The 25716-nt window shown below is 39.2% G+C and overlaps 1 protein-coding gene across 1 annotated transcript in view; it reads right to left on the bottom strand.

Annotated features, from left to right (window-relative positions):
- Positions 1–556: 556 nt before the first annotated feature.
- Positions 557–25716, bottom strand: part of LOC124041078 — a 36864-nt gene continuing 11704 nt past the window's right edge. The window contains exons 3-6 of the mRNA XM_046358242.1: positions 13833–13889; positions 12688–12780; positions 11810–11995; positions 557–2751 (exon numbers count right to left, since the gene is read on the bottom strand). Of these exons, the coding sequence (XP_046214198.1) occupies positions 2623–2751; positions 11810–11995; positions 12688–12780; positions 13833–13889 (465 nt within the window). The 3' untranslated portion in view covers positions 557–2622. The remainder of the gene's footprint in view (positions 2752–11809; positions 11996–12687; positions 12781–13832; positions 13890–25716) is intronic.

Raw genomic sequence — 25716 nt, 5'->3', positions numbered from 1 at the left:
AATCGATTTAAATAGTTTTTTTTAGCCTCATCAATCTACACACAAATACCCCATTATGACAAAGCAAAATCAGGTTTTTAGAAATATTAGCACATTTATTTAAAAAAATAAAACTGAAATATCAAATTCACATTAGTATTCAGACTCTTTACTCAGTACTTTGTTGAAGCAGCTTTGGCAGCAATTACAGCCTTGAGTCTTCTTAGGTATGACGCTACAAACTTGGTACACCTGTACTTGGGGAGTTTCTTCCATTCTTATCTGTAGATCCTCTTAAGTTCTGTCAGGGTTGATGGGGAGCATTGCTGCACAGCTATTTTCAGGTCAGTCCAGAGATGTTAGATCGGGTTCAAGTGCGGGCTCTGGCTGGGTCACTCAAGGACATTCAGAGACTTGTCCTGAAGCCACACCTTCATTGTCTTGGCTTTGTGCCTAGGGTCTTTGTCCTGTTGGAAGGTGAACCTTCGCCCCCGTCTGAGGTCTTGTGCGCTCTGGAGCAGGTTTTCATCAAGGATCTCTGTATTTTGCTCCGTTCATCTTTCCCTCGATCCTGACTAGTCTCCCAGTCCCTGCCGCTGAAAAACATCCCCCTTCCCCAGATCTGTCTTGGAGCTCTACGGACAATTCCTTCGACCTCATGGATTGGTTTTTGCTTTAACATGCACCGTCAACTGTGGGTCCTTATATACGACAGTGGGTCCTTATAGACGACAGGTGTGTGCCTTTCCAAATCATGTTAAATCAATTCAATTTACCACAGCTGTACTCCAATCAAGTTGTAGAAACATCTCAAGAGTGATTAATGGAAATAGGAAATAGCTTAATTTTGAGTCTCATAGCAAAGGGTCTGAATACTTATGTAAATAAGGTATCTGTTTTTTATTCTTAATACATTTGCAAAAATGACAAACAAAACAGTTTTCACTTTGTCATTGTGGGGTATTGTGTGTAGATTGATGAGGAAAAACAATTATTTTCACTAGTCGCAACAGTCACAAAGTAAAAATAGGCTATATCGTACAAATCTATTAAAACTAACAATAGCTTTTTTGGTCATTTAAAGTTAGGGTTAGGCTTTTGGTTAGAAATTTGGTTGGGGTTTGGTTTAGGGTTAGGATTAAAAAGATTATACATTTTAGAAATAGGTGGGTAATGACTTTGTGGCTGTGGTAACTAGTGAAGACCAAGGCAATTCGAGCCTCACTTGATAGTGTACAGTACTCATTTAAAGTAACTGCCCAGTGTTTCCAGATTTCTATGAAATATGACCTATATTTACTTACCATATAAGTGAAATAGTATTCCTTCCAAAAATGTTTTAATTCAGTATGTTAAAAAGCAGGGTTTCTGTGTTGGAATGGTATGGGCGTACCCCACCAACAGAATGGTGTGGGCGTATATCGTCATTCAAAATATTAATGCAAGTAGACCGCTGACTGGCCAGCTCATCCTCCTCAAGACCGCTGATTGCTCTGCTCACAGCATTATTTAAACGGTCTGTTTGAGACATACATTTCAGGTGGGTCTTTTTCTTTTCTCCAATTTATGCTTTGGCCACAAATACGAGTATAAGACAAGCCAAGAGCATTAATTTGAATATGAGTTAACAGAATATTAACTTTTAAAAGTGAAATTCTCTGGGCAGTTACTTTAAGTGAATGATTGGCAAATAATGAATAAGGCATTCTGTGTGTGTAATACATTTCAAACGGGCATAAACACTTCACTGATATAATGGCTAAATATGTTATCATAATGTGTAACATCATACGTCACATCTGATGTGATTCCAGTTTTTATTCAACTTGATTAATGATGAAAAGAGCATAACTAGATATAATGAATTGCTGTTACAGTTAATATCAAATGCTGACTATTTCACTAAGGTGAACATTATTGCTGTATCTTTTTCAAATCTGATTTTAAATCACCTGACATGGAATAAAAATACAAACACATACATACACGTGCATGTGACAGCTTTTCCAATGTTCAAAACACGATGATTTGCTGTGTTGCGACATAGTGCATCCTTGTTGATAATCGTACATCCTTGACACAATCACAAGTGTGCATGTTGTAGTGAATAATTTACTAAAATAGTATTGAAGGTTGAAAACACTCGATATACAGTAACGGTCGGGTAAGGAAAAATGTTTAAATTCAAAAATAATATACTTGCGGTACATTAGGACATTTTTGGAAACAGTCTTTAAACGATTGGGTTGAGTTATCTTGATTTCAAGATAAACACCCTCAGTATTTCATATCGTATTCACCAATTGCTTTGCAAAATTACTTTATTGCCTGCTTAAATGATCTCCGTCCCACCTTCTCTTCAGGAGGAAAAGTTGTAACCATGAGGGGATTACTGCATCAAAATTGAAAAAATGACTTGTAACACTCTTTTTGATGTTTGTCATGAAGTAGTTCCTCCCAGTTCTGTCTCTGTGCCAAACTGAGTGGCCTCCATGACATTGTGTGTGAATGGAATTCGCTGGGTGACAACGACCGAGAGACACGAGCTGGTCCTTCTAGTGGGAAGAAACTTGAAGCTTGTTAACCACCAGCCTCCTCCATGGCCCCCGTGGTGAAAAGTTGCAGCCGGTGTTTGATTACACACTAGCTTGCAGTCCTCTGCTGCTTGAGCATATCGTAGACATCGTCCACTTTGCTTAGTCTCTCGAAGAACGGGATGAGATCTAGTAGCTCTGTGTCAGCCATGTCGTCAAACCAGGATACTACAGGGACCTGTGTGTGTGAAGAGGTGAAGTCATAAACAAAGTCAGGTTTAAGACACAAATCTATGTGAACCAGTGATTTAGTTATATCGAATACCCTTTATTTACATTTAGTAATGGCATATGCGGATATGAAACTAAATCATAAATTGAACAGTTGACCTATTCATAAGAATGTAAAAATCCACATTATTATGAATAGGTCATATATTGAAAATACATTTTTATTGACGTTAGACAATCCACGAAAGCACTTACATCCCCCACCAGAAAGTATGGGTCGAGAGGGTGCATGCTGTTCGGTACATTTACACCCATCTCACATTTCTCCATTGGAGTAAATTCTTTACCTATATAAGCACCAAAATGACATAACTATGGAAGCCACAGACATTATTTTGTTGCAGAGAAACGATATATTAGTATATATTAGTTATATCACACATGCTGTTCTGAAGAAATATACAGAAACAAATCTGTCTAAACCAAACACAATGAGTCAAAGTGATAGTTGACGAATGCTTTCAATTCTGCATGATTATAGCAGGTTTACGAACAAATTTCTTATATTAGCTATGCTGACAATGACGTTACTTTAGCTAATATGGTGACAACGATATCGGCTGTGTGTAGTGGTTTGGCTTGGAAAGGTTTTTTCGCCTGGCCACGTACAGCTGATATGTTGTGCATTGAAGTCAACAAGCGAAGGGAAGAGGTGAGAGGAGGAGAGCGCATAGATGCAAGAAGGAATATAACGTGGCTGCTATGAAACTGTGTTTACACGTGATCAGTGGTGTAATCATTACGCCGATTCTGTTGAAAAACATTTCTTAAATGGAAGCAAACAGAACAAAACGGGGATAAACATTCATGAATTTGTCCTATAGAAACACGCAAGAGTGTGCAAGACAATATTGAATGTCACTGTCCGTCACCTCAATTTTGTCTTTCTACCTGTGTGCACCTATGTTGTAAACTTTCATTCGTAGGCTAGGTTGTAGCAATCTCATGGTGGGTATAGGGAAATTAGAGTAGCCTGAACCTCTCTCTGTTACATTGAACTGGGTGAATGGAATATGAATCAGAGTCATCCAATATGCTGTAATAGAAAATAAGGCCATGCTCATAAAAATGTTGTCCTCCATCATCTTAAATGACACTGATCGCCACTGCATTTAGTTACGGTAATTCATTTTAACCGAACATACAATTCCTGTAAAAAAGCAGGGAAAACAGAATTCTAAACAGCACACCTGATGAGAGCGGTACCATATGTGACTGATGAAAATCTCTATTAGAAATTGATAAAAAGGGGGGGAATCTGAAGATGCTACAACGAGGACGGGTTGCTAATATGACTAGGATTGTGCCTTTGGCTTCCGGACAATGAAAGAAAGTATGAACCAATAGAACAGGAGAGAAATGACATAGCGGTGGGTCCAATAGGCTAGGGAACTAAATTGAAATAAATTTGCCAAAATTATATAATTACTCCTGTCTGTAAATTAATACAGAAATTCATTCAAAATACTTCCCCAGAAAGCATCGCTTAGCCATAAAGGAATCAAGGATAATTAGCTTCTTTAAGACAATACAGTGCCTTCAGAAAGTACTCACACCCCTTGAATTTTTACATGTTTAGTTGTGTCTGAAATTAAAATATATTATTACATTTAGATTGTTTGTCACTGGCCTACACACAACACCCCATAATGACAAAGTGGAATTATGTTTTTCATATTTTTTTTTACAAAAAAATAAAAACTGAAAAGCTGAAATGTCTACAGTCAATAAGTGTTCAACCCATTTGATATGGCAAGCCTAAGTAAGTTCAGAAGTAAAACTGCTTTAACAAGTCACATAAGTTGCATGGACTCACTCTGTGTGGAAAAATACGCCCTACACTGTGATTGATAGTGTGTTTGTCTTTCATTATGATTCAACCATGCTGTTACGGCAAAATAAATATTTGCTCATAATGACTTTCCTATACAGATTAAATCGCTGACCTGCTGATTGGTGAAGTAATTTAATGTTGAGGTTCAGAAGTTTATTTTGCTGGTTGGAAGAGTGGAACGGAAGGAAAAATAATAATGTTTCTGTTCAGAACGAAATGAAACAATTGAAAATCATTTTGGTTCCAACCCCTTGTAAAAATGTTAAAAGCAGACATTGAATATCCCTTTTAAATTGGTGAAGTTATAAATTACACCTTGGATGGTGTATCAATACACCCAGTCACCACAAAGATACAGGCGTCCTTCCTAACTCAGTTGCCAGAGAGGAAGGAAACCACTCAGGGATTTCACCATGAGACCGATGGTGACTTTAAAACAGTTACAGAGTTTAATGGCTGTGATAGGAGAAAACTGAGGATTGGTCAGCAATATTGTAATTACTACACAATACTAACCTAATTGCCAGAGTGAAAAGAAGGAAGCCTGTACAGAATAAAAATATTCCAAAACATGTCTCCTGTTTGCAACAAGGCACTAAAGAAATACTGCATAAAATGTGTCAAAGCAATTAACTATTTGTCCTGAATACAAAGAGTTACATGCTGACCAGACCGGATACGTTACGTGCGCGAGCGTATCAACGAGCGTCTGTGATGCCAAGGGCTAAAATAGAACTCATTCCTATTTCTGACGCAGATCGCGCTGCAAGTCCGGCCTCTCCCATCTCCTCATTGGTTTATAGAAGCAGGTACCCACGTGCCATCTCCTCATTGGTTATACCCATGTGGGTGATTGAAAGACAAACTGTTTTGCCAGTAGTCATGGTAATACAATGAAAGTTAAGATGGATCACCATATAAGTTAAATGATGAAAAAGCCTGGAAGGAGAAGAGATGACTAGAAACGAGCCGGTTGGCCGTTTTATGTGTGGATTAATTGTCGGAGTAGAGGTCGATGTGCATTTCAGGTAAAATAACAACTCAATGTTTTTATCCCAGGACAAATTAGCTAGCAACAGCAAGCTAGCTAAATCAGACAAATTAACATTAGCTAACAAGTGCAAGTTAACTAGCTAAATTGCTATACATGTTTAATGATTTTCGACCTGTCCCCAAATTAATGTCATTTGGTTAAGAGTTTGTTTTGATATTTTAACCTGCGTGACGTGATCTCGTTTAGTGTGGGGGGGCAAAATACATGTATGCACGATAGTGCACGATGGCGCATGTATGTTTGAGTACCACTCTCCATTACTGAGTACCACTCTTCATATTTTCAAGAATAGTGCTGGCTGCATCAAATATGGATATGCTTGTAATCGTTAAGGCCAGTTTTTTCAGGATTAAAAAAATACAGAATGGAGCTAAGGACAGGCAAAATCCTAGAGGAAAACACGGTTCAGTCTGCTTTCCACCAGACACTGGGAGATGATTTATCCTTTCAGTAGGACAATAATCTAAAAGACAATGCCAAATCGACGCTGGAGTTGCTTACCAAGAAGGCAGTGAATGTCAAGTTAAAGTTTCAACAACAAATTTAAACAGAGATTTAAGATATTTTAGCATTGCCCTCGCATTAGTTGAATATGTAACTTTGAATATTTAATATTAAATATTAAATATTTAACTCAGATTTATATGACTGACCAGGTGACAATGCTTTTGAAAAACTAAAACATTATTATTGAAATTAAACGGTTCCATGAAAATGTGCATATGAAAATCATAACTGGCATGCAGATCGGTAGAAATGGTGGGATAAATTGTAAACTTCTTGAAGCAAGTGGGGATAACAGAATGGGATAGGGAAAGATTGAATATGTACGAAGACACTCCATTTACTAATTCCAAGCAATTTTGACATACCAAAATACCATTAGTCCTATGCTGGCAATTGTTGCTTGATGCCCTATTGCTGGGGAGCTTGCAAAGTAAGCAGTTAAAATGATTGATTGCCACATAATTCCTCCCTCCCTACAATTTGACTTTGTGTTGCACGCGATTGTTTAGCTGTATAGCTGTACAGCAAATCAGCAATCTGTTCAGTAGCTACCTGTGTTGATTGGCAGTTTGATTGACCATTCAGAGGGTTGAGTGTTGGTTTCGCTAGCCAATCTGTTGTACGTTTTTTGAAGGGGTGATGCTGCATGGGGAGAATCTCAATTGCATACTCCTCGTGTCCTCTCACCTTCTCAAAACCCATTGGAGGAGAAAGCCACCCACCCCTAAACAGCTTCCATCACCTAGTGATAAGACTGTTAAATGGCTAACTGGCTAACAACTACTGCTCTCCCTCTCCCTCTCCCACAGCCTATCGAGTGACTCCATTACACCACTTTCGATTGATTATTTTGCCATTATTATTTATGTATTTATCCTGCTACTGGTAACTATTACTCCTGTTTACATGTATATATTACCAATAGTATAGTACCATAAGTATTTATATATTTGTAGTACCCGTCATGTTTTATGTATGAAACCCCCCTCAACCACTCCAGTATCCCTGCACATTTAATAAGGTACTGGCATTGACCTGTATACACAGTACTTGCATTTCCATGATTTTCGTGATTCTAACCCACCTCATTCGTGGATTTTATTTTAGTTAAATGTTTTATTATCCTACTACACTGACTCTGACGCTCTTCGGATGTGGCAGGACTTGCGTGATCACACTCTCCGTAGCCAATGTGAGCAGGTGTCTTTAAAACAGGTCAACGTTCACAAGGTCATGGGGCCAGACGGATTACCAAGACATTTTCAACCTCTCCCTGACCGAGTCTGTAATGCCTACATGTTTCAAGCAGACCAACATTGTCCCTGTGCCCAAGAACACCAAGGTTACCTGCCTAAATGACTACTGTCACAGCACTCACATCGGTAAACATGAAATGCTTTGAAAGGCTGGTCATAGCTCACATCAACCATCATTATGGAAACCCCAGACCCACTCCAATTCGCATACCGCCCCAACAGATTCACAGATAATGCAATCTCAATCGCACACCACACTGTCCTTTCCCACCTGGACAAAAACAACACCCAAGTGGGAATGCTGTTCATTGACTACAGCTCAGCGTTCAACACCATAGTGCCCACAAAGCTCAACACTAAGCTAAGGTCCCTGGGACTATACACCTCTCTCTGCAACTGTGTGGCCAAGCACGACTCCAACACCATCAATAAGTTTGCTGACGACAGAACAGTGGTAGGCTTGATCACAAACAACGATGAGACAGCCTATAGGGGGAAGGTCAGAGACCTGGAAGTGTGGTGCCAGGACAACAACCTCTCCCTCAATGTGAGCAAGACAAAGGAGATGATCGTGGACTACAGGTAAAGGAGGGCTGGACAGGCCACCATTAACATCGACGGGGCTGCAGTGGAGCAGGTCGAGGGTTTCAAGTTCCTTTGTGTTCACATCACCAACAAACTATCATGGTCCAAACACACCAAGACAGTCGTAAAGAGGGCACCACAACACATTTTCCCCCTCAGGAGACTGAAACGATTTGGCATGGGTCCCCAGATCCTCGAAAGGTTTGACAGCTGCCCCATCAAGAGCATCCTGACCGGTTGCATCACCACCTAGCATGGCAACTGCTAGGCATCCGACCATAAGGCTCTAAAGAGGGTAGTACATACGGCCCAGTACGTCACTGAGGTCACGCTTCCTGCCATCCAGAACCTATATACTAGGCGGTGTCAGAGACTCCAAACACCTATGTCATAGACTGTTCTCACTGCTACCGCACGGCAAGCAGTACTGGAGCGCCAAGTCAAGGTCCAAAAGGCTCCTTAACAGCTTCTACCCCCAAGCAATAAGACTGCTGAACAATTATTGGCCACCTCGACTCTATTGTTATTTTATTTTTTACTTTAGCTTATTTAGTTAGTCGTTTCTTACAAACATAATTAAAAGCTAGAAACATAATTAAAACTTTAAAATGTGCATATTGATCTGGAATAGTGTGCTTGTACACACATTTTGATACTGTATCTTTTATACTTTTTAAACTATAGTGAACAAAAATATAAACAACATGTAAAGTGTTGGTCCCATTTTTCATGATCTAAAGTGTAAAAGCTCCCCAAAAATGTCCCTATGCACAAAAAGCTTATTTCTCTCAAATGTTGTTTGACATCCCTGTTAGAGAGCATTTGTCCGTTGCCAAGAAGCTGATTAAACAGCATAATCATTACACAGGTACACCTTGTGCTGAAGACAAAAAATGTGAAGTTTTGTCACACAACACAATGCCACAGATGTCTCAAGTTTTGAGTGTGCTTGCAATTGGCATGCTGACTGCAGGAATGTCAAATAGAGCTGTTGCAAGATAATGATGAATTATAAGTCATTTTAGAGAATGTCAGTACATCCAACTGTAGTTACTAAACAAAGCCACTGAACCACACACCTACTTAGCAAAACTACTGACCATTACTGACCACAAACACAAAACTACCGACCACAACTGTTAACCACTACTGACCACAGCTACTAAACACAACCACAACTGCTAAACCACAAGTACTGACCACAACCACAAAACTACTGATCACAACAACATAACTATTGTCCAAAACTAATGAACCACACAACTACTTACGAAAACTTCTGACCATTACTGACCACAACTCCTACCACAACTACTGAACCACTCACGTACTGTACTTACCAAAATGATCGACCACTTCTAACCACAAGCACACAACTACTGACTACAACCACATAATTACTGACAACAACAACAGACCACACAACTAATGACCACAACCACACAACTACTGAGCACAACTACTAACCACTACTGAGAACAACTGACCACAACCACACAAAGGTAAGGTAAGACCACAAAACTACTGAACCACAACTACTACTCTGGAACGCACTAGCTCTGGTCCAACTTTGGTCCTAGGTGTTGCTAGCTAGCGCTGGTTCGCACTATGTCACGTTCTGACCATACTTCTGTTATTTTATTCTTTATTTTAGTATGGTCAGGGCGTGAGTTGGGGTGGGCAGTCTATGTTTATTTTTCTATGTTGGATTTTGTGTTCGGCCCAGTATGGTTCTCAATCAGAGGCAGGTGTCATTAGTTGTCTCTGATTGAGAATCATACTTAGGTAGTCTGGGTTTCACTTTTGGTTTGTGGGTGTTTGTTTCCGTGTGAGTGTTTGGGCCACACGGTACTGATTCGGTTTTCGTTTTGTTCACATTGTTTATTGTTTTGTATTTCAGTGTTCAGGTCATTTTGAATAAATCATCATGAACACTTACCACGCTGCGCTTTGGTCCGATCCTTCTTCCACCTCTGAATGCCGTTACACACAAACTCTGGTCTGCACTATAAATTATAACTACTTAAATGTGCATAAATTAGCATATAATACCTACCAACAATAATTGTAACTCTTGAACTCATCATGCTAGAAAAAACAAATAAACTTTCTCAGGTTTTTGCTATCTTAACTTTAAATTCTTTCAAACATATTAACTAATATCTATAAATGTGCATTAATTAGCATAATGTAACTCACGAACAGTAACTCTTGAACTGTTCAAGCCAAAGCCAACATTCATATGTTCAGGCTATTCTAACTTTTCCAACTATAACCAGTCTACTATAACTATAACCATTACTAATGCAGACACTTCCACAACTATAACAATTTTCAAAACCATAAATACTTAAATATGCTTTGCTTTAAATAGTAAAGTGAAACTTTTAAAACTTTTACCGCAACCACAAAAATATTGGTTAAACAAATCCAATCCATTGTACAATACCATCTAGTTTCTATTATTATTTTATCACTGCATTGTTGGGAAAGAGGTCTTATGGTAAGAATTTCACTGTACTGTTTTACACCTGTTGTATCCTGTGCAAATGGGAAATAAACGTTGCAACTTGAGAGGAGAAAGGATGTGAGGTGTATGCAATTGAGATTTTCCCTCTGTGCCACAAAATGTACATTTACATTTGTGATTTAATAGAAGCTCTAATCCATAGCGATTTACAGCAGTGAGTGCATTCATTTGATATTTTTTTGTTTTTGTACTGGTCCCCTGTGGGAATCGAACCCACAACCCTGGCAATGCAAATGCCATGCTCTTACCAACAGGGTGACAAAACGTTGCAAAACCTGGCCAGATAATTTCAAGTCATTAGTCTCAAGTCAAAGTCAGGTCCCAAATCTTGAGACTCCAAGTCAAAGTCAAGTCTCAAGTTATTTTATTTTATATCAAGTCAAGTCTCAAGCCATTTAACGTGTGACTTGAGTCAGGCTCGAGTTTAAGTCATGTGACTCGAGTCCACAACTCTGGTATCAAGCCATCTAGCTTGCTAATTAAGTAGGTCTACAGTACGTAAATAGATGAACTATTAGCCACAAACTTGTGATCATTTGACTTTTTAACTAGCTGAATTGATTGTGTTGATATTCCCAATCACTGCCATTTCTGTCCAAAAATATTGAGCAAATTAAACAAACAGGGCATCACCTGAATGGCTGATGATGGTGATTTACAACCTGACAGATACATTTATTAGACTACTTCAACTGTAATAAAATACATGTTCATTCAACATACAATTGTAAGACATCCAGCTGCAATAGTATTACGAGTTTGCTCAACAGAATTCACACAAATTCACGCAAACTTTTTGTTGCGAGTTTGCTCAACAACGTTTTTGTTGAGTAAACTCACAATCCTATTGCAGCTCGTTGCCGTACAATTGTATGTTGAATCAACAATTTGTTTTGTATGATTTAGCGCTAAATTAATCATGCATTGACTGCATCCATATAATGCTGCCAACCATGCTGTACTATATGTTATAGAATTTTGAGTCAAATAGAAACAATTTGTAAAACCTCTTGTAAAGTACATTTGAAGAATAAACCACACATTTGATATTTTGGGACAATACTATGATTATCTGTTTCATTTCTGTAAAATAGTTAAGAGTGTCAGTTTCTCTTAAACACCGCTGATACAACGGCAATTTTCTGAGTGAACCTGCAGTGCAGTTTCTCATTTATCTGCAGTTGATTGAATAGAGTGCTTAGTATAGTATACTGGTAGATAGAAGTATGAATGACATACAGCATTATCAGAGTGGAAGATGTAGGAGGCTGGAGAGTTGTCCACAATGATGACCTTGTTGAGGTCCCTGCCCAGACGACTCAGGTCTTTCACATAGTTTCCTTGGTGGAAAACGCAGGACTCCCGGAAGAGACGGTGTTGGAAGGCACCCCATTTATCCAGCAGGTCGGAGACGGGATCGGCATACTGGCACAAAAGGAAAAAACCCACAACATTGTCACTGGTGGTAGTTCACAGAAAGCTCTGTGTGTGTGATGCATATGTAAAAGTAAATGAAGTCCCGTGTCTATGAGTAAGATGTTAGAATGGCAGGGCTAAGTTTCTAAGAATTGTAAATAAAACATGTCAAACACGTGTCACATTCTTAAAGGGAACGCTCAGTATTTTAGATGCCCCCCATCACTTCCATTGATTGTTAGATAGCATGGACTTAAGTTAGCTTACATTTGTAGTGGCTGTTTAAAGAAAACAGAACCACGGATTACAGTTTCTCCTTGCCCATAGACTACTTTCATGATGAGGAACCATCTAACATTTAACTTGTTAAATCCCAAATTTCCCTTTAAGCCTCGTAGTTGACTAAAAGTTAGATCCTTTCAACCTTTAATGTGCCTCTCGTAGACGTAGTACTCCAGTACCACCTTGGGGCGGCAGGGTAGCCTAGCGGTTAGAGCGTTGAACTAGTAACCGGAAGGTTGCAAGTTCAAACCCCCGAACTGACAAGGTACAAATCTGTCGTTCTGCCCCCGAACAGGCAGTTAACCCACTGTTCCTAGGCCATCATTGAAAATAAGAATTTGTTCTTAACTGACTTGCCTAGTTAAATAAAGGTTAAAAAAATAAAAATGTAGTTCAGCATTCAGTGAACATGATCTCACCTTTGATAAACTCGCAGTGAACAGAACACACTCAAACAACTCCCCCATTCTTCTGAGATACTCATCCATATGGGGTCGCTTCAACACATACACCTGAAGTAATAGAAACAGAAGACATGGGGAAATACTTCCGATTATTTACAAAACGTTGACTGTATTTTTTCCTTGCTCAAGACGTTAAATGCTTTAAACTACTTTTTGAATAGTTTTAGAATCATTTGAAATCATTTTTGGAGCAATAGTTGTGCCTACGCCCTCTCATCTGTGACTTTTGGCTGCACCTTGCCTTGCTTGTCCAGGTTTACTGTTATGGGGTGCCAGATGATATTGAGCTTAATGGGTTGGGACATAAAAAATGAGACGTTTGAAAGAGACTGAAAGAGAGGTTAACACCTCTGACAGCATATCAGACTTCATAAATGCCAGATGACCCTACATTTCCACGTGGAATATTCAATCAGGTGTAGCCTATTATCTGTATATGGAAGGATATGCCTGTCAATATATAACTTTTATTCCAGTTCTGCTCGATTCCTCGAAAGAGCATGACGCTATCGGCCTTGTTCCTGGACCAAGTCATCCCGAATAGGCTCTCCCTGCTTAAACAAGCCTATCCTAGATTACTTGAAACAGACCCAGGCCTGGGGTATAAAACAGGTGTTATCTTCTGTCTTCTGGCCAAAATTTGCCTTTAAACTAAGCAAAACTGCAGCAGTATCTGCAATCTCCAATGTCATCTCCAATCGGCTGGACAGATTCTGTTCTACGGACTGAGATTGATGGGCCCGGTGATTTCTGAGAAGCCAGTCAGTACTTCCTTGTTTCGTCAGCCCACAGAAATAGACACCGGCTGCTGAGACCCGTCCACAGAGAAGGCCAAAGCTCTGTCAGGTTGCTAGGCTAGTGTACTAGCACTATAGCACCGGTGAGTAAACGGTGGTAGGAAAAAGGTAAAAAGAAAAGAGACCAATTTGAACTAAAGGCACACTAATGGCACACTTTCAAAACTGAGGATATAGCATGGATAACACAGGAAATAGATTATATAATTGTATTTGAGGTCAGGGCAACTTTACTGCTTATTCCATTGTGGAGCTTTGAAGGAGAGAAGGCTAAGAATTTAAACTCAAAAGAGTTGTGCTTACCTGGTGAACTGTTCCATCAATTTCCACTGGAATGATAAAATCAGCGTTGTTCAATGGCTGTTGAGAGCAAGAACATACGATGTAAGAATCAAGTACGGAACCCATTTACTTAAAGCTGCATTATATCACTTTTTGGGCGACCTGACCAAATGTACACAGAAATGTGAGTTATAGATCTGTCATTCTCATTGAAAGAAAGTCTAAGATGTGGTAGGGTAAGTGTACCTATTAAGCCCACCAAAATCTAAATTTAGACATTTCTAACATATACTGCCCTAATTTCGTAAGAAAAGTGAATATAAAATGAAAGATTAATCTCTCGTGAAGTTATTACTTTACTTACAAAATGTTTTAATAAGACAAAAAATATTAGACAAAATATGTGAAAAGTCTGGACTGGGCTTAGTGGGTACTGAGTGTCCCCTTTAAGCCCATGGGTGTTCCAAATATGCCCATCTCTTAAATAACACATTTTAATTAATGTCCAAATGTTCAAAACGTACAAACTGACATTTCTTATTTATAATGGGATTATATTAATCTCCCCTAAAGGTATTAAAATAAACAGATCATTGCTATTCATCATGAAAGTAGCACTTATAACAGTGGGGGTCCAATCGTTTCCACACAGTTCAATGTGGACTTAGTGTTTTGCTTTTGCCAACCAGTACCCACACCTGACTCAACAAATCAACTAATCACAGACTTCAATCAAGACATGATTAGTTGAATCAGGTGTGTTATTGTTTGGTTAGAACACAAACCTGCACCCACACTGGCCCTGTGTGGATAAGAAGCCATGCAACAAAGTCCATAACACACACAACCTTCAATTCATTATCTGAAAGCTGATTCACATTTGCTGTACTGTTAATCTTGTTAATTAGTTCAACTTGTCTTCCTAAAGCCTATCTGAAAATAGTGTAAAATATCCCTCTCCATTGTGTATTATAAAGGTACAGGTGGTAGACTAAAAAACTGAATCACATGGATGAAAGACAACAATATGACAATGTCCCACCCAAAAGTGCATGAGTAGTCACCCAATAGCAGTGGTGAAAAGTACTTATTTAAAAACACTTTAAAGTACTAATTAAGTAGTTTTTGGGGGGTATCTGTACTTTATTTTCTATTTTTGACAACGTTTATTTTGACTTCACTACATTCCTAAAGCAGATAATGTACATTTTACTCCATATATTTACCCTGACACCCAAAAGTACTTTTGAGTGCTTAGCAGGACAGAAATGGTCCAATTTAAACACTTATCAAGAAAACAACCCTGATCATCCCTACTGTGTCTGATCTGGCGGACTCACTAAACACAAATGCTTAATTTGCAAATTATGTCTGAGTGTTGGAGTGTGCCCCTGGCTATTCGTAAATAAATAAAAACAAGAAAATTGTGTCTGATTTCCCTAATGTAAGGAATTTTAAATGATTAATTATTTTACTTTTGATACTTAAGTGTATTTTAGCAATTACATTTACTTTTGATACATAAGTTAATTTAAAACCAAATAGTTTTAGACTTTTACACAAATAGTATTTTACTGGGTGACTTTCACTGTGACTTGAGTCATTTTCTATAACAAATCTATACTTTTTTCTCAAGTATGACATTTGGGTACTGTTTTCCACCACTGCTCAATAGTCCTATTCAGGTCCCTCATTTGTTCGCATCTTTGTCCACCACTTGTAGGTCTTCTATCCCTTAATATCCTTCAACCCTGATCTTATTCTTCTCTCTCTGCATCAACGACTCCAAACATCTTAGGGAGAGTAACGAGGTTTCTAATTGTTCCTAATAGTTTCTAATTTTGGTAAAGGCACCATGGATAGATGTATAATATGGATCAAGTAAAATAAATTTGTATTTGTCATGTGCCGAATACAACATTACCGTGAAATACTTACTGAAAAGCCCTCAACCAACAATCTAGTTTTAAGAAAAATAAGAGCTAAAAAAAGATTTACTACTAAAGTAAAAAATAAATGAGCAACAATAAAATAACAACAACGAGGCTATAACCAGGGGGTACCGATACCAAGTCATTGTGCGTAGGTTCAGTTGAAGTAGTTGAAGTAATGGAGGTAATATGGACATGTAGGTAGATGTAAAGTGTCTATGCATAGATAATAAACAGTGAATAGCAGCAGTGTAAAAAATAATACCAATACAAATAGAACGGGTAGCCATTTGATGAGCTGTAAAAAAAAAGCCTCTCGTAGACGTAGTACTCCAGTACCACTTGCCGTGCGGTAGCAGAGAAAACTGTCTATGACTAGGGTGGCTGGAGTCTTAGGCAATTTTTAGGGCCTTCCTCTGATACCGCCTGGTTTAGAGGTCCTGGATGGCAGGAAGCTTGGCCCCATGATGTACTGGGCCGTACACACTACCTTCTGTACCGCCTTGCGGGCATAGGCTGAGCAGTTGCCATAGCAGTCGGTGATAAATCCAGTGCTCTCAATGGTGCAGCTGTATAACTTTTGGAGGATCTGAGGACCCATGCAAAATATTTTCAGTCTCCTGAGAGGGAATTGGCATTGTCTGGCCCTCTTCACAACTGTCTTGGTGTGTTTGGACAATGATAGTTTGTCCGTGAGGTGGACACTCTCAATCTTCTCCACTACAGCCCCGTCAATTAGAATGGGGGCGTGCTCGGCCCTCCTTTTCCTATAGTCCACAATCAACTCCTTTGTCTTGATCACGTTGAGGGACAAGTTGTTGTCCTGGCACAACACTGCCAGGTCTCTGACCTCCTCCCTATATGCTGTCTAATCATTGTTCGTGATCAGGCCTACCACCGTTGTGTCGTTGGCAAACGTAATGAGTAGCGCTTGTTGGAGACGTGCTTGGCCACGCAGTCATGAGTGGACAGGGAGTACAAGAGTGGACTAAGCACACATCCCTGAGGGGCCCCAGTGTTGAGGATCAGTGTGGCAAATGTGTTGTTTGTTGCCTACCGTTACCACCTGGGGGCAGCCTGTCAGGAAGTCCCGTAAGGAAGAACAGGATCCAGGTGCAGAGGGGGGTGTTTAGTCCTAGGGTCCTTAGCTTAGTGATTAGCTCTGAGGACACTATGGTGTTGAACGCTGAGCTGTAGTCAAAGAACGGCATTCATGTTGGGGCGGTATGCAAATTGGAGTGGGTCTAGGGTTTCTGGGATGATGAGGTTGATGTGAGCCATGACAAGCCTTTCAAAGCACCATGGCTACAGACATGAGTGCTACCGGCGGTAGTCATTTAGGCAGGTTACCTTGATGTTCTTGGGCACAGGGACTATGGTGGTCTGCTTGAAACATGTAGGTATTACAGACTCGGTCAGGGAGAGGTTTTAAATGTCAGTGAAGACCCTTGCCAGTTGGTTAGCACATGCTCGGAGTAAATATCCTGGTAATCGGTCTGGCCCTGCGGCTTTGTGAATGTTGACCTGTTTAAAGGTCTAACTCACATCGTCTACGGCGAGCGGTGATCACACAGTCAGTGATCACACAGTTGTCCGGAACAGCTGGTGCTCTCAAGTATGCTTCAGTGTTGTATGCCTTGAAGCGTGCATAGAAGTCATTTAGCTTGTCTGGTAGGCTCGTGTCACTGGGCAGCTCATGGCTGAGCTTTCCTTTGTAGTCTGTAATAGTTTCCAAGCGCTGCCACATCCAACGTGCGTCGGAGCCGGTGTAGTAATATTCCATGTTAGTCCTGTATTCACATTTTCCTGATTGATGGTTCACCTGAGTGCATAGCGGGATTTCTTATAAGCATCTGGGTTAGAGTCCCACTCCTTGAAAGAGGCAGCTCTACCCTTTAGCTCAGTCATCGATGCCCTTATTGATGAAGGTGGTGACTGATGTGGTATGCTCCTCAATGCCATCTGATGAGTCCCGGAACATATTCCAGTCTGTGCTAGCAAAACAGTCCAGTAGATTAGCATCTGTGTCATCTGACCACTTCCATATTGAGCGAGTCACTGATACTTCCTGCTTTAGTTTTTGTTGTATGTAGGAATCCAGCAGGATGTATTTTTAGTCAGATTTGACAAATAGAGAGAGAGGGAGAGCTGTGTATGTGTCTCTGTGTGTGGAGTAAAGGAAGTACTAAATATTTTTTCCTCTCTGGTTGCACATGTAACATGCTGGTAGAAATTACGTAAAATGGATTTAAGTTTGCTCCGTTTAAAGTCCACGGCCACTAGGAGTGCTGCCTCTGGATGAGCATTTTCTTGTTTGCTTATGGCCTTCTTTAATATTAGATTTTGTGCACTGTTACTGACAAATATACACAGATGTCACACCTTGTCTTATCAGTGGCAGCTGTTCTGTCTTGCCGATGCACTGAAAACCCAGCCGACTGTATATTATCCATGTCGTCGTTCAGCCACGACTCAGTGAAACATATTTTAGTGCTTTTACAGTTTTTAATGTCTCGTTGGTAGGAGAGTCTTGAACAGAGGTCATCCAGTTTATTCTCCAATGATTGCACGTTGGCCAATAAGTTGGATGGTAGAGACGTGTTATCCACTCGCCGACGAATACTCACAAGGCACCCGGACCTGTGTTCCCTGTATTGGCGTCTATTCTTCATGCAAAGGACAGGCCTCGTCCGGTATCTGTAGTAAATCCTTTGTGTCCGACTCGTTAAATAAAACATCTTTGTCCAGTACGAGGTGAGTGATCGCTGTTCTGATATCCAGAAGCTATTTTCAGTCATGAGAGATAGTGGCAGAAGCATTATTTACAAAATAAATGACAAACAACGTAAAAAAAAAAACACAAAGCAGTACAATTGGTTGGAACCCTGTAAAATGGCAGCCGTTTCCACCGGTGCCATTATAACTGTAGTTGTGTGTTTTAATTAACATTCATATGCTCATGTTCATTGAATATTACAGATATCATCACACGGATATCAGCATATCCCCATGTGTCTCAATGCAAACCGGGCTTAATAGCAGCATACTGGGATAACTTGGAACGACTGTTATTCATGGTAAAAAAAAACAGATTAGCAAAGTCTACTAATAAAATATTTGGAAACCAATGATTTGGTGTATCAATATACACTATATATCACAATATTATGCAAAGTTAGTATTGAGATTATTTTTCTACAATATTGCTGTATTATAATTTACACTCTGTAAAGTAGTGCTTTTTGTGCTACTATACCATTTAGGCCCACCTGAGATAAATGTCAAATGTACAAAAATGGCTTCTGTGTAAAACAACGCAAGGTTAATTTAACAGTAAAATAAGACAAAATGCAGTCTCCTTAGAGCTGCAGAGGCAGTATTTAGTAGCTTGGATGAAAGGTGCCCAGAGTAAACGGCCTGCTACTCATTCCCAGTTGCTAATATATGCATATTATTATTAGTATTGGAGAGAAAGAACTCTGAAGTTTCTAAAACTTTTTAATGATGTCTGTGAGTATAACAGAATTCATATGGCAGGCAAAAACCTGAGAAGAATTCCAAACAGGAAATGAGAAATCTGAGGTTGGTCGATTTTCAACCCAGGCCCTATTGATTTCACAGTGGGATATTGATGAATTTGCACTTCCTGGGGCTTCCACTAGATGTCAACTGTCCTTAGAAACTTGAATGAGGCTTCTACTGTGTTGTGGGGCTGAATAAGAGCTGAATGAGTCAGGTTACTGGCAGAGAGCCATTTCCTGGTCATGCACATTTCACATCATAGCCACCTGCGTTCCATGGCTCCTCTACACACAAAGGAATTCTCCAGTTGGAACTGAAGATTTATGATAGAAACTTCCTAAAGATTAATTCTATACTTAGTTTGAAATGTTTCTTAAACCTGTAATATAACTTTTTGAAGTTTTTGTCCGAAGTTATGCATGGCCTACACGAGCGTTTGGATATGTGTACCTAACACGCTAACAAAAGTAGCTACTTGGACATAAATAATGGACATTATGGAACATATCAAGCATTTATTGTGGAACTGCGATTCCTGGGAGTGCATTCTGATGAAGATCATCAAAGGTAAGGGAATATTTATAATGTAATTTCTGATTTCTGTTGACTCCAACATGGCGGAAGATTTTATTTTTTTTCTGAGCGCCGTCTCAGATTATTGCATGGTTTGCTTTTTCCGTAAAGTTTTTTTTAAATCTAACACAGCGGTTGCATTAAGGAGAGGTATTTCTATATTTCCATGTCTAAGACTTGAATTTTCATCGACATTTATAATGAGTATTTCTGTACAACGATGTGGTTCCCTGCAATATTTTTGCTTGTTTTTGGAACTAGTGAACGTAACGCGCCAATGTAAACTCAGATTTTTTTATATAAACTTCATCAAACAAAACATACATGTATTGTGTAACATGAAGTCCTATAAGTGTCATCTGATGAAGATCATCAAAGGTTAGTGATTCATTTGATCTCTATTTGTGCTTTTTGTGACTCCTCTCTTTGGCTGGAGTTTTTATTTGGCTTGGTGGTGACCTAACAAGATCATCTGTGGTGCTTTCACTGTAAAGCATATTTGAAATCAGACACTGTGGTGGGATTAACAACATTACCTTTAAAATGGTATAAGATACATGTATGTTTGAGGAATTTTAATTATGAGATTTCTGCTGTTTTGAATTTGGCGCCCTGTACTTTCACTGGCTGTTGTCATATTGAAATCTGAAATCTACTATCTTGTTGTAGTTCGCCAAGTTATGTTGTTACTGTGTGATTGTGACATGCAGGCACGAATACAAGCATGGGAAAAAACACATTTTGAATTGGCAAAAAATTGTCATGAATGCTCATGAAATATGTCATCATGTGCATATATCAGCACATGAGTGCTGAGTACATGAGTACTTTGATCATAAAGTATGATCACTTATCTGAAAAGTTACAACAGTTGTCAGATAATTATGTGTATGTAAGGGTTACCTCAACAGTTTTTTTGCAGCTTTGAAATTGGCCACTAGTGGGAAATTACACATAACTGTCAATAACTTAATAATAAAACATCTGATTGGCTTAGAATAAAACAAGTTATGGATATAACCACCAGATGATTTATTTAGCGGAAAATGTAATATTTTTGTTAATGTTTTTATTTATACAACAGATTCTCAATTGGATTGAGTTCTGGGCTTTGACTAGGCACCTTCCAAAACATTTAAATGTTTCCCCTCTTGAGACTCTAGGGGCAGTATTTCATTTTTGGCTGAAAAAACGTTCCCGTTTTAAACAATATATTTTGTCACGAAAAGATGCTCGACTATGCATATAATTGACAGCTTTGGAAAGAAAACACTCTGACGTTTCCAAAACTGCAAAGATATTATCTGTGTGTGCCACAGAACTGATGCTACAGGCGAAACCAAGATGAAACTTCAAACAGGAAGTGAGCAAAATTTTTGAGGCGCTGTTTTCCATTGTCTCCTTATATGGCTGTGAATACGCCAGGAACGAGCCTACACTTTCTGCTGTATCCCCAAGGTGTCTACAGCATTGTGACGTATTTGTAGGCATATCATTGGAAGATTGACCATAAGAGACTACATTTACCAGGTGTCCGCCCGGTGTCCTGCGTCGAAATTGGTGCGTAATCTCCAGCTGCAAGTATTCCATGTGATTCAGAGGAGAAACCAGACTTCCACGAACGATATATCATCGAAGAGAAATGTGAAAAACACCTTGAGGATTGATTTCAAACAACGTTTGCCATGTTTCAGTCGATATTATGGAGTTAATTTGGAAAAAATATTGAGGTTTTGATGACAGAATTTTCGTTTTTTTTTTGGTCGCCAAAGTTGATGAACAAAACAGAGCGATTTCTCCTACACAAAGAATATTTTTGGAAAACTGAAAATTTGCTATCTAACAGAGTCCCCTCATTTAAAACATCTGAAGTTCTTCAAAGGTCAATGATTTTATTTTAATGCTTTTCTTGTTTTTGTGAAAATGTTGCCCGCTGAATGCTACACTAAATGCTACGCTAGCTATCAATACTCTTTCACATATGCTTGTTTTGCTATGGTTGAAAAGCATATTTTGAAAATCAGAGATGACAGTGTTGTTAACAAAAGGCTAAGCTTGAGAGCTAGCATATTTATTTCATTTCATTTGTGATTTTCATGAATAGTTAACGTCGCTTTATGGTAATGGTCTTGAGGCTGTATTTACAATCCCGGATCCGGGATGGCTAGTATCAAGACCACTCAAGTGTTGCTTTAGCAGTATGCTTAGGGTCATTGTCCTGTTGGAAGGTGAACCTCTGTCCCAGTCTCAAATCTTGAAGACTGAAACAGGTTTCCCTCAAGAATTTCCCTGTATTTAGCACCATCAATCATTCCTTCCATTCTGACCAGTTTCCCAGACCCTGCCAAAGAAAAACACCCCCACAGCATGATGCTGCCACCACCATGCTTCACTGTGGGGATAGTAATCTCGGGATGATGTGAGGTGTTGGGTTTTCGCCAGACATAGCACTTTACTCGATGGCCAAAAAATGCAATTTTAGTCTCATCTGACCAGAATACCTTCTTCCATATGTTTTTGGAGTTTCCCACATGCTTTTGGCGAACACCAAACATGTTTGCTTATTTTTTTCTTTAAGCAATGGCTTTTTTCTGGCCACTTTTCCGTAAAGCCCAGCTCTGTGTAGTGTACGCCTTAAAGTGGTCCTATGGACAGATCCTCCAATCTCCTCTGTGGAGCTTTGCAGCTCCTTCAGGGTTATCTTTGGTCTCTTTGTTGCCTCTCTGAATAATTCCCTCCTTGTCCGTGAGTTTTGGATTTAATGGTGCTCGGTGGGATGTTCAAAGTTTCAGATCTTTTTTTATAACCCAACCCTGATCTGTACTTCTCCACAACTTTGTCCCTGACCTGTGTGGAGAGCTCCTTGGTCTTCATGGTGGATGCCCCTTACTTAGTGGTGTTGCGGACTCTGTGGCCTTTCAGAACAGGTGTATACTGTATATACTGAGATCATGTAACAGATCATGTGATACTTAGATTGCACACAGGTGGACTTCATTTAACAAATTATGTGACTTCTGAAGGTAGATAATTGGTTGCAGCAGATCTAATTTAGGGGCTTCATAGCAAGGGTAGTGAATACATATGCATGCACAACTTTTCCGCTTTAAAAAAAAAATAAAAAATTTAAACAACTTATATTTTGCATTTTCACTTCACCAATTTGGACTATTTTGTGTATATCCATTACATGATATCCAAATAAAAATCTATTTAAATTCTAGGTTGTAATGCATCAAAATAGGAAAAACTCCAAGGCGGATGAATACCTTCGCAAGGCACTGTAAAACCAGAACTCAGAGTGTAGAGAATCATTGTACCACCTAAACCGTTGTGAAATAACACTAGAACCGCCATAGGCCATGCAACAAAATAGGAAAAACTCCAGGGCGGATGAATACTTTCGCAAGGCACTGTAAAACCAGTACTCAGAGTGTAGAGAATCATTGTACCATCTAAACCGCTGTGAAATAACACTAGAACCGCCATTTGATTTTGTACATTTTACAAAATTCGGACAAAAAAAAGCTATGTCCTGCTCCTTCCCTGACTTTTCCTAAATGTTTGTATTTTACACTACTCATATGTCAGAATTTTGAAATCACAAGTATTTAGAGCCTACCGATTCTTAACTTACCCCGCCAAGACAATGTATTGTAGGACGTTGATACCCAGCCAGGCGCTAATACGTCTCTCTCTTCTCACTGAATGAATGACAAATGTATGAATGGGTGATAATTGTGCACCTTACTTCAAAATTCTATTTACATTAGGCTTAACAGAATGATGAGGGTGAAGAGGTTGATTTAATTTAGAAAGACGATAGTGTAATGATGAGTTTGTGTTTGTGTTATGCCTTTTATTCAGCAGCAAATAACTTGATTGCGCCTCTTGGGGTTGATCATTCTCGTTAACATTTTTTCCTTGTAAAAATAATAATGATTTTATTTACAATATCTCTATTACTAATTACATTTATTGTCAAGGAAACCAGAACATGTTACATGTTGCAGTAGGCCTTTAGAAGGATGCAAAACATATCCTTGACTCTATCCAGTGAAGCAAACAATGCCAGCCCACTGAATGAATAACAAATGGATTGAATGGACAATAATTGTGCAAGTTACATCACAATCAAATTTAAATGAGTCCTAACTGAATGATGAGGTTGATGGAATTTACAAGAACAATAGTGTAATTATGAGTTTGTGTTATGTCTATATGTGACTCGTTTCAGGAAACGAGGTGTATGCCTGACGCCACTACTCACAGGAGCGGCATTTGATACGTTCAAAACATTTATTTTTTTATTTAAAGGAAGAAATGCTTTCCTGAACATGTGAAGTTTCGTTTGCTTTAATAACAACCTTGTATTTCAACCATAAATATTAATGAAATAATTAAATGATGAGCCTAGTTGGGTTAGCCATGGAAAAAGTCAGGAACCTTCCGCTAGACATGATTGGCTGAGATAATGAATTTTTTTAATTTTACCTTTATTTAACCAGGCAAGTCAGTTAAGAACATATTCTTATTTTCAATGACGGCCTGGGAACAGTGGGTTAACTGCCTGTTCAGGGGCAGAACGACAGATTTGTACCTTGTCAGCTCGGGGGTTTGAACTCGCAACCTTCCGGTTACTAGTCCAACGCTCTAACCACTAGGCTACGCTGCCACCCCAGAATGGTCTGCCATGTAGCGTGCTTCTGTTTATAAAGTGAGCTGTTCAGTATGTGTTGATAGTCCTATCTTCCACACCATTTTTGAAAGATATAACGTTAGCCATTGAGAACTACAAAAGTTTTGCTACTTTTTTCAACAAAATTCATGCCCTGAATTCAGTAGGCGCTATCGATAGATCAGTTGGCAAAAGTGATGGGCTACTTTCTGCACACGCCACGGTCATTGTGAATCGGAGTGAATTGACACAACTGGCCAAAACAAGATGTAACTATAAACAAAACAAAGTTAAATGGTTCCAGTCTGCCGTGAAGTGTTCATCCATGTATACGGGTAAGAGTCTAGTTACATTTTCTGATGTAAGTTTAAAATTTGGTCAGAAAGTTGTTTTTAGTTGAAGGGTACTGTTAGTTAGCTAACAAATGTTAGCTTGCTTGCTTCCTAGTGCTATGCGATGTATGATCTGTGTACAGTAATATTTGAATCAGAAAACAATTTGCATTGCTATTTATAGCTGAATGTTAGCTAGCTAACATTGAACCTACTAGTTTGATAGCTTTAGCTCCCTGCAGATTCATACTACAGCTATGACAATGTTTGCATTGGTAGTAGTAGGAGTTGGGATTATGCCGGTTCATTGTTTAGCTAGCTAGCTACATGTCTAAACAAAAGACTCCACTTCAGACGGATTACTACATGACCCATCAAATTAGCCAGGTGTGTCTGGGGGTGATTATGGCCATCTATTATATTTCATGAACATGTGTACATGTCAAGACAAGTGACCAATCCACATAGCTAGAAGTGGCTGGGGGGTGGTTATAGCATTTCCTACCCATCAATTTGTACAAGCGTGTTAGGTAAGCATCATCTAATAATGATAAATGTGGACAAACTCGAGCGAAAACTAAGAGACATTTTCGAGTAGTAAGACATGTATAAAAGCAACAGATACCATTAATAAGAAGGGGCTAGCAGCTTCTTATATGGTCTGCTACTGAGTGGCTAGGACAGGCAAGCCCCATACTATTGTGAAGGACTTGATTCTTCCTACTGCTGCGGATATGGCTGGGATAATGCTGTGGGAAAGTCCCAAAAAACTATACAGACAATGTCTTCATCAAACAACACTGTTTCACGACACATTAGTGACATGGCAGGAGATGTTTTGAAACAAATACTGATTCACATACAAGCCA

The sequence above is a fragment of the Oncorhynchus gorbuscha genome, linkage group LG01 (genome assembly GCF_021184085.1).
Source record: "Oncorhynchus gorbuscha isolate QuinsamMale2020 ecotype Even-year linkage group LG01, OgorEven_v1.0, whole genome shotgun sequence".
Lineage (NCBI taxonomy): Eukaryota > Metazoa > Chordata > Actinopteri > Salmoniformes > Salmonidae > Oncorhynchus > Oncorhynchus gorbuscha.
The sequence above is the reverse complement of the archived record's forward strand: the minus strand, read 5'-3'. Positions and strand labels throughout refer to the sequence as shown.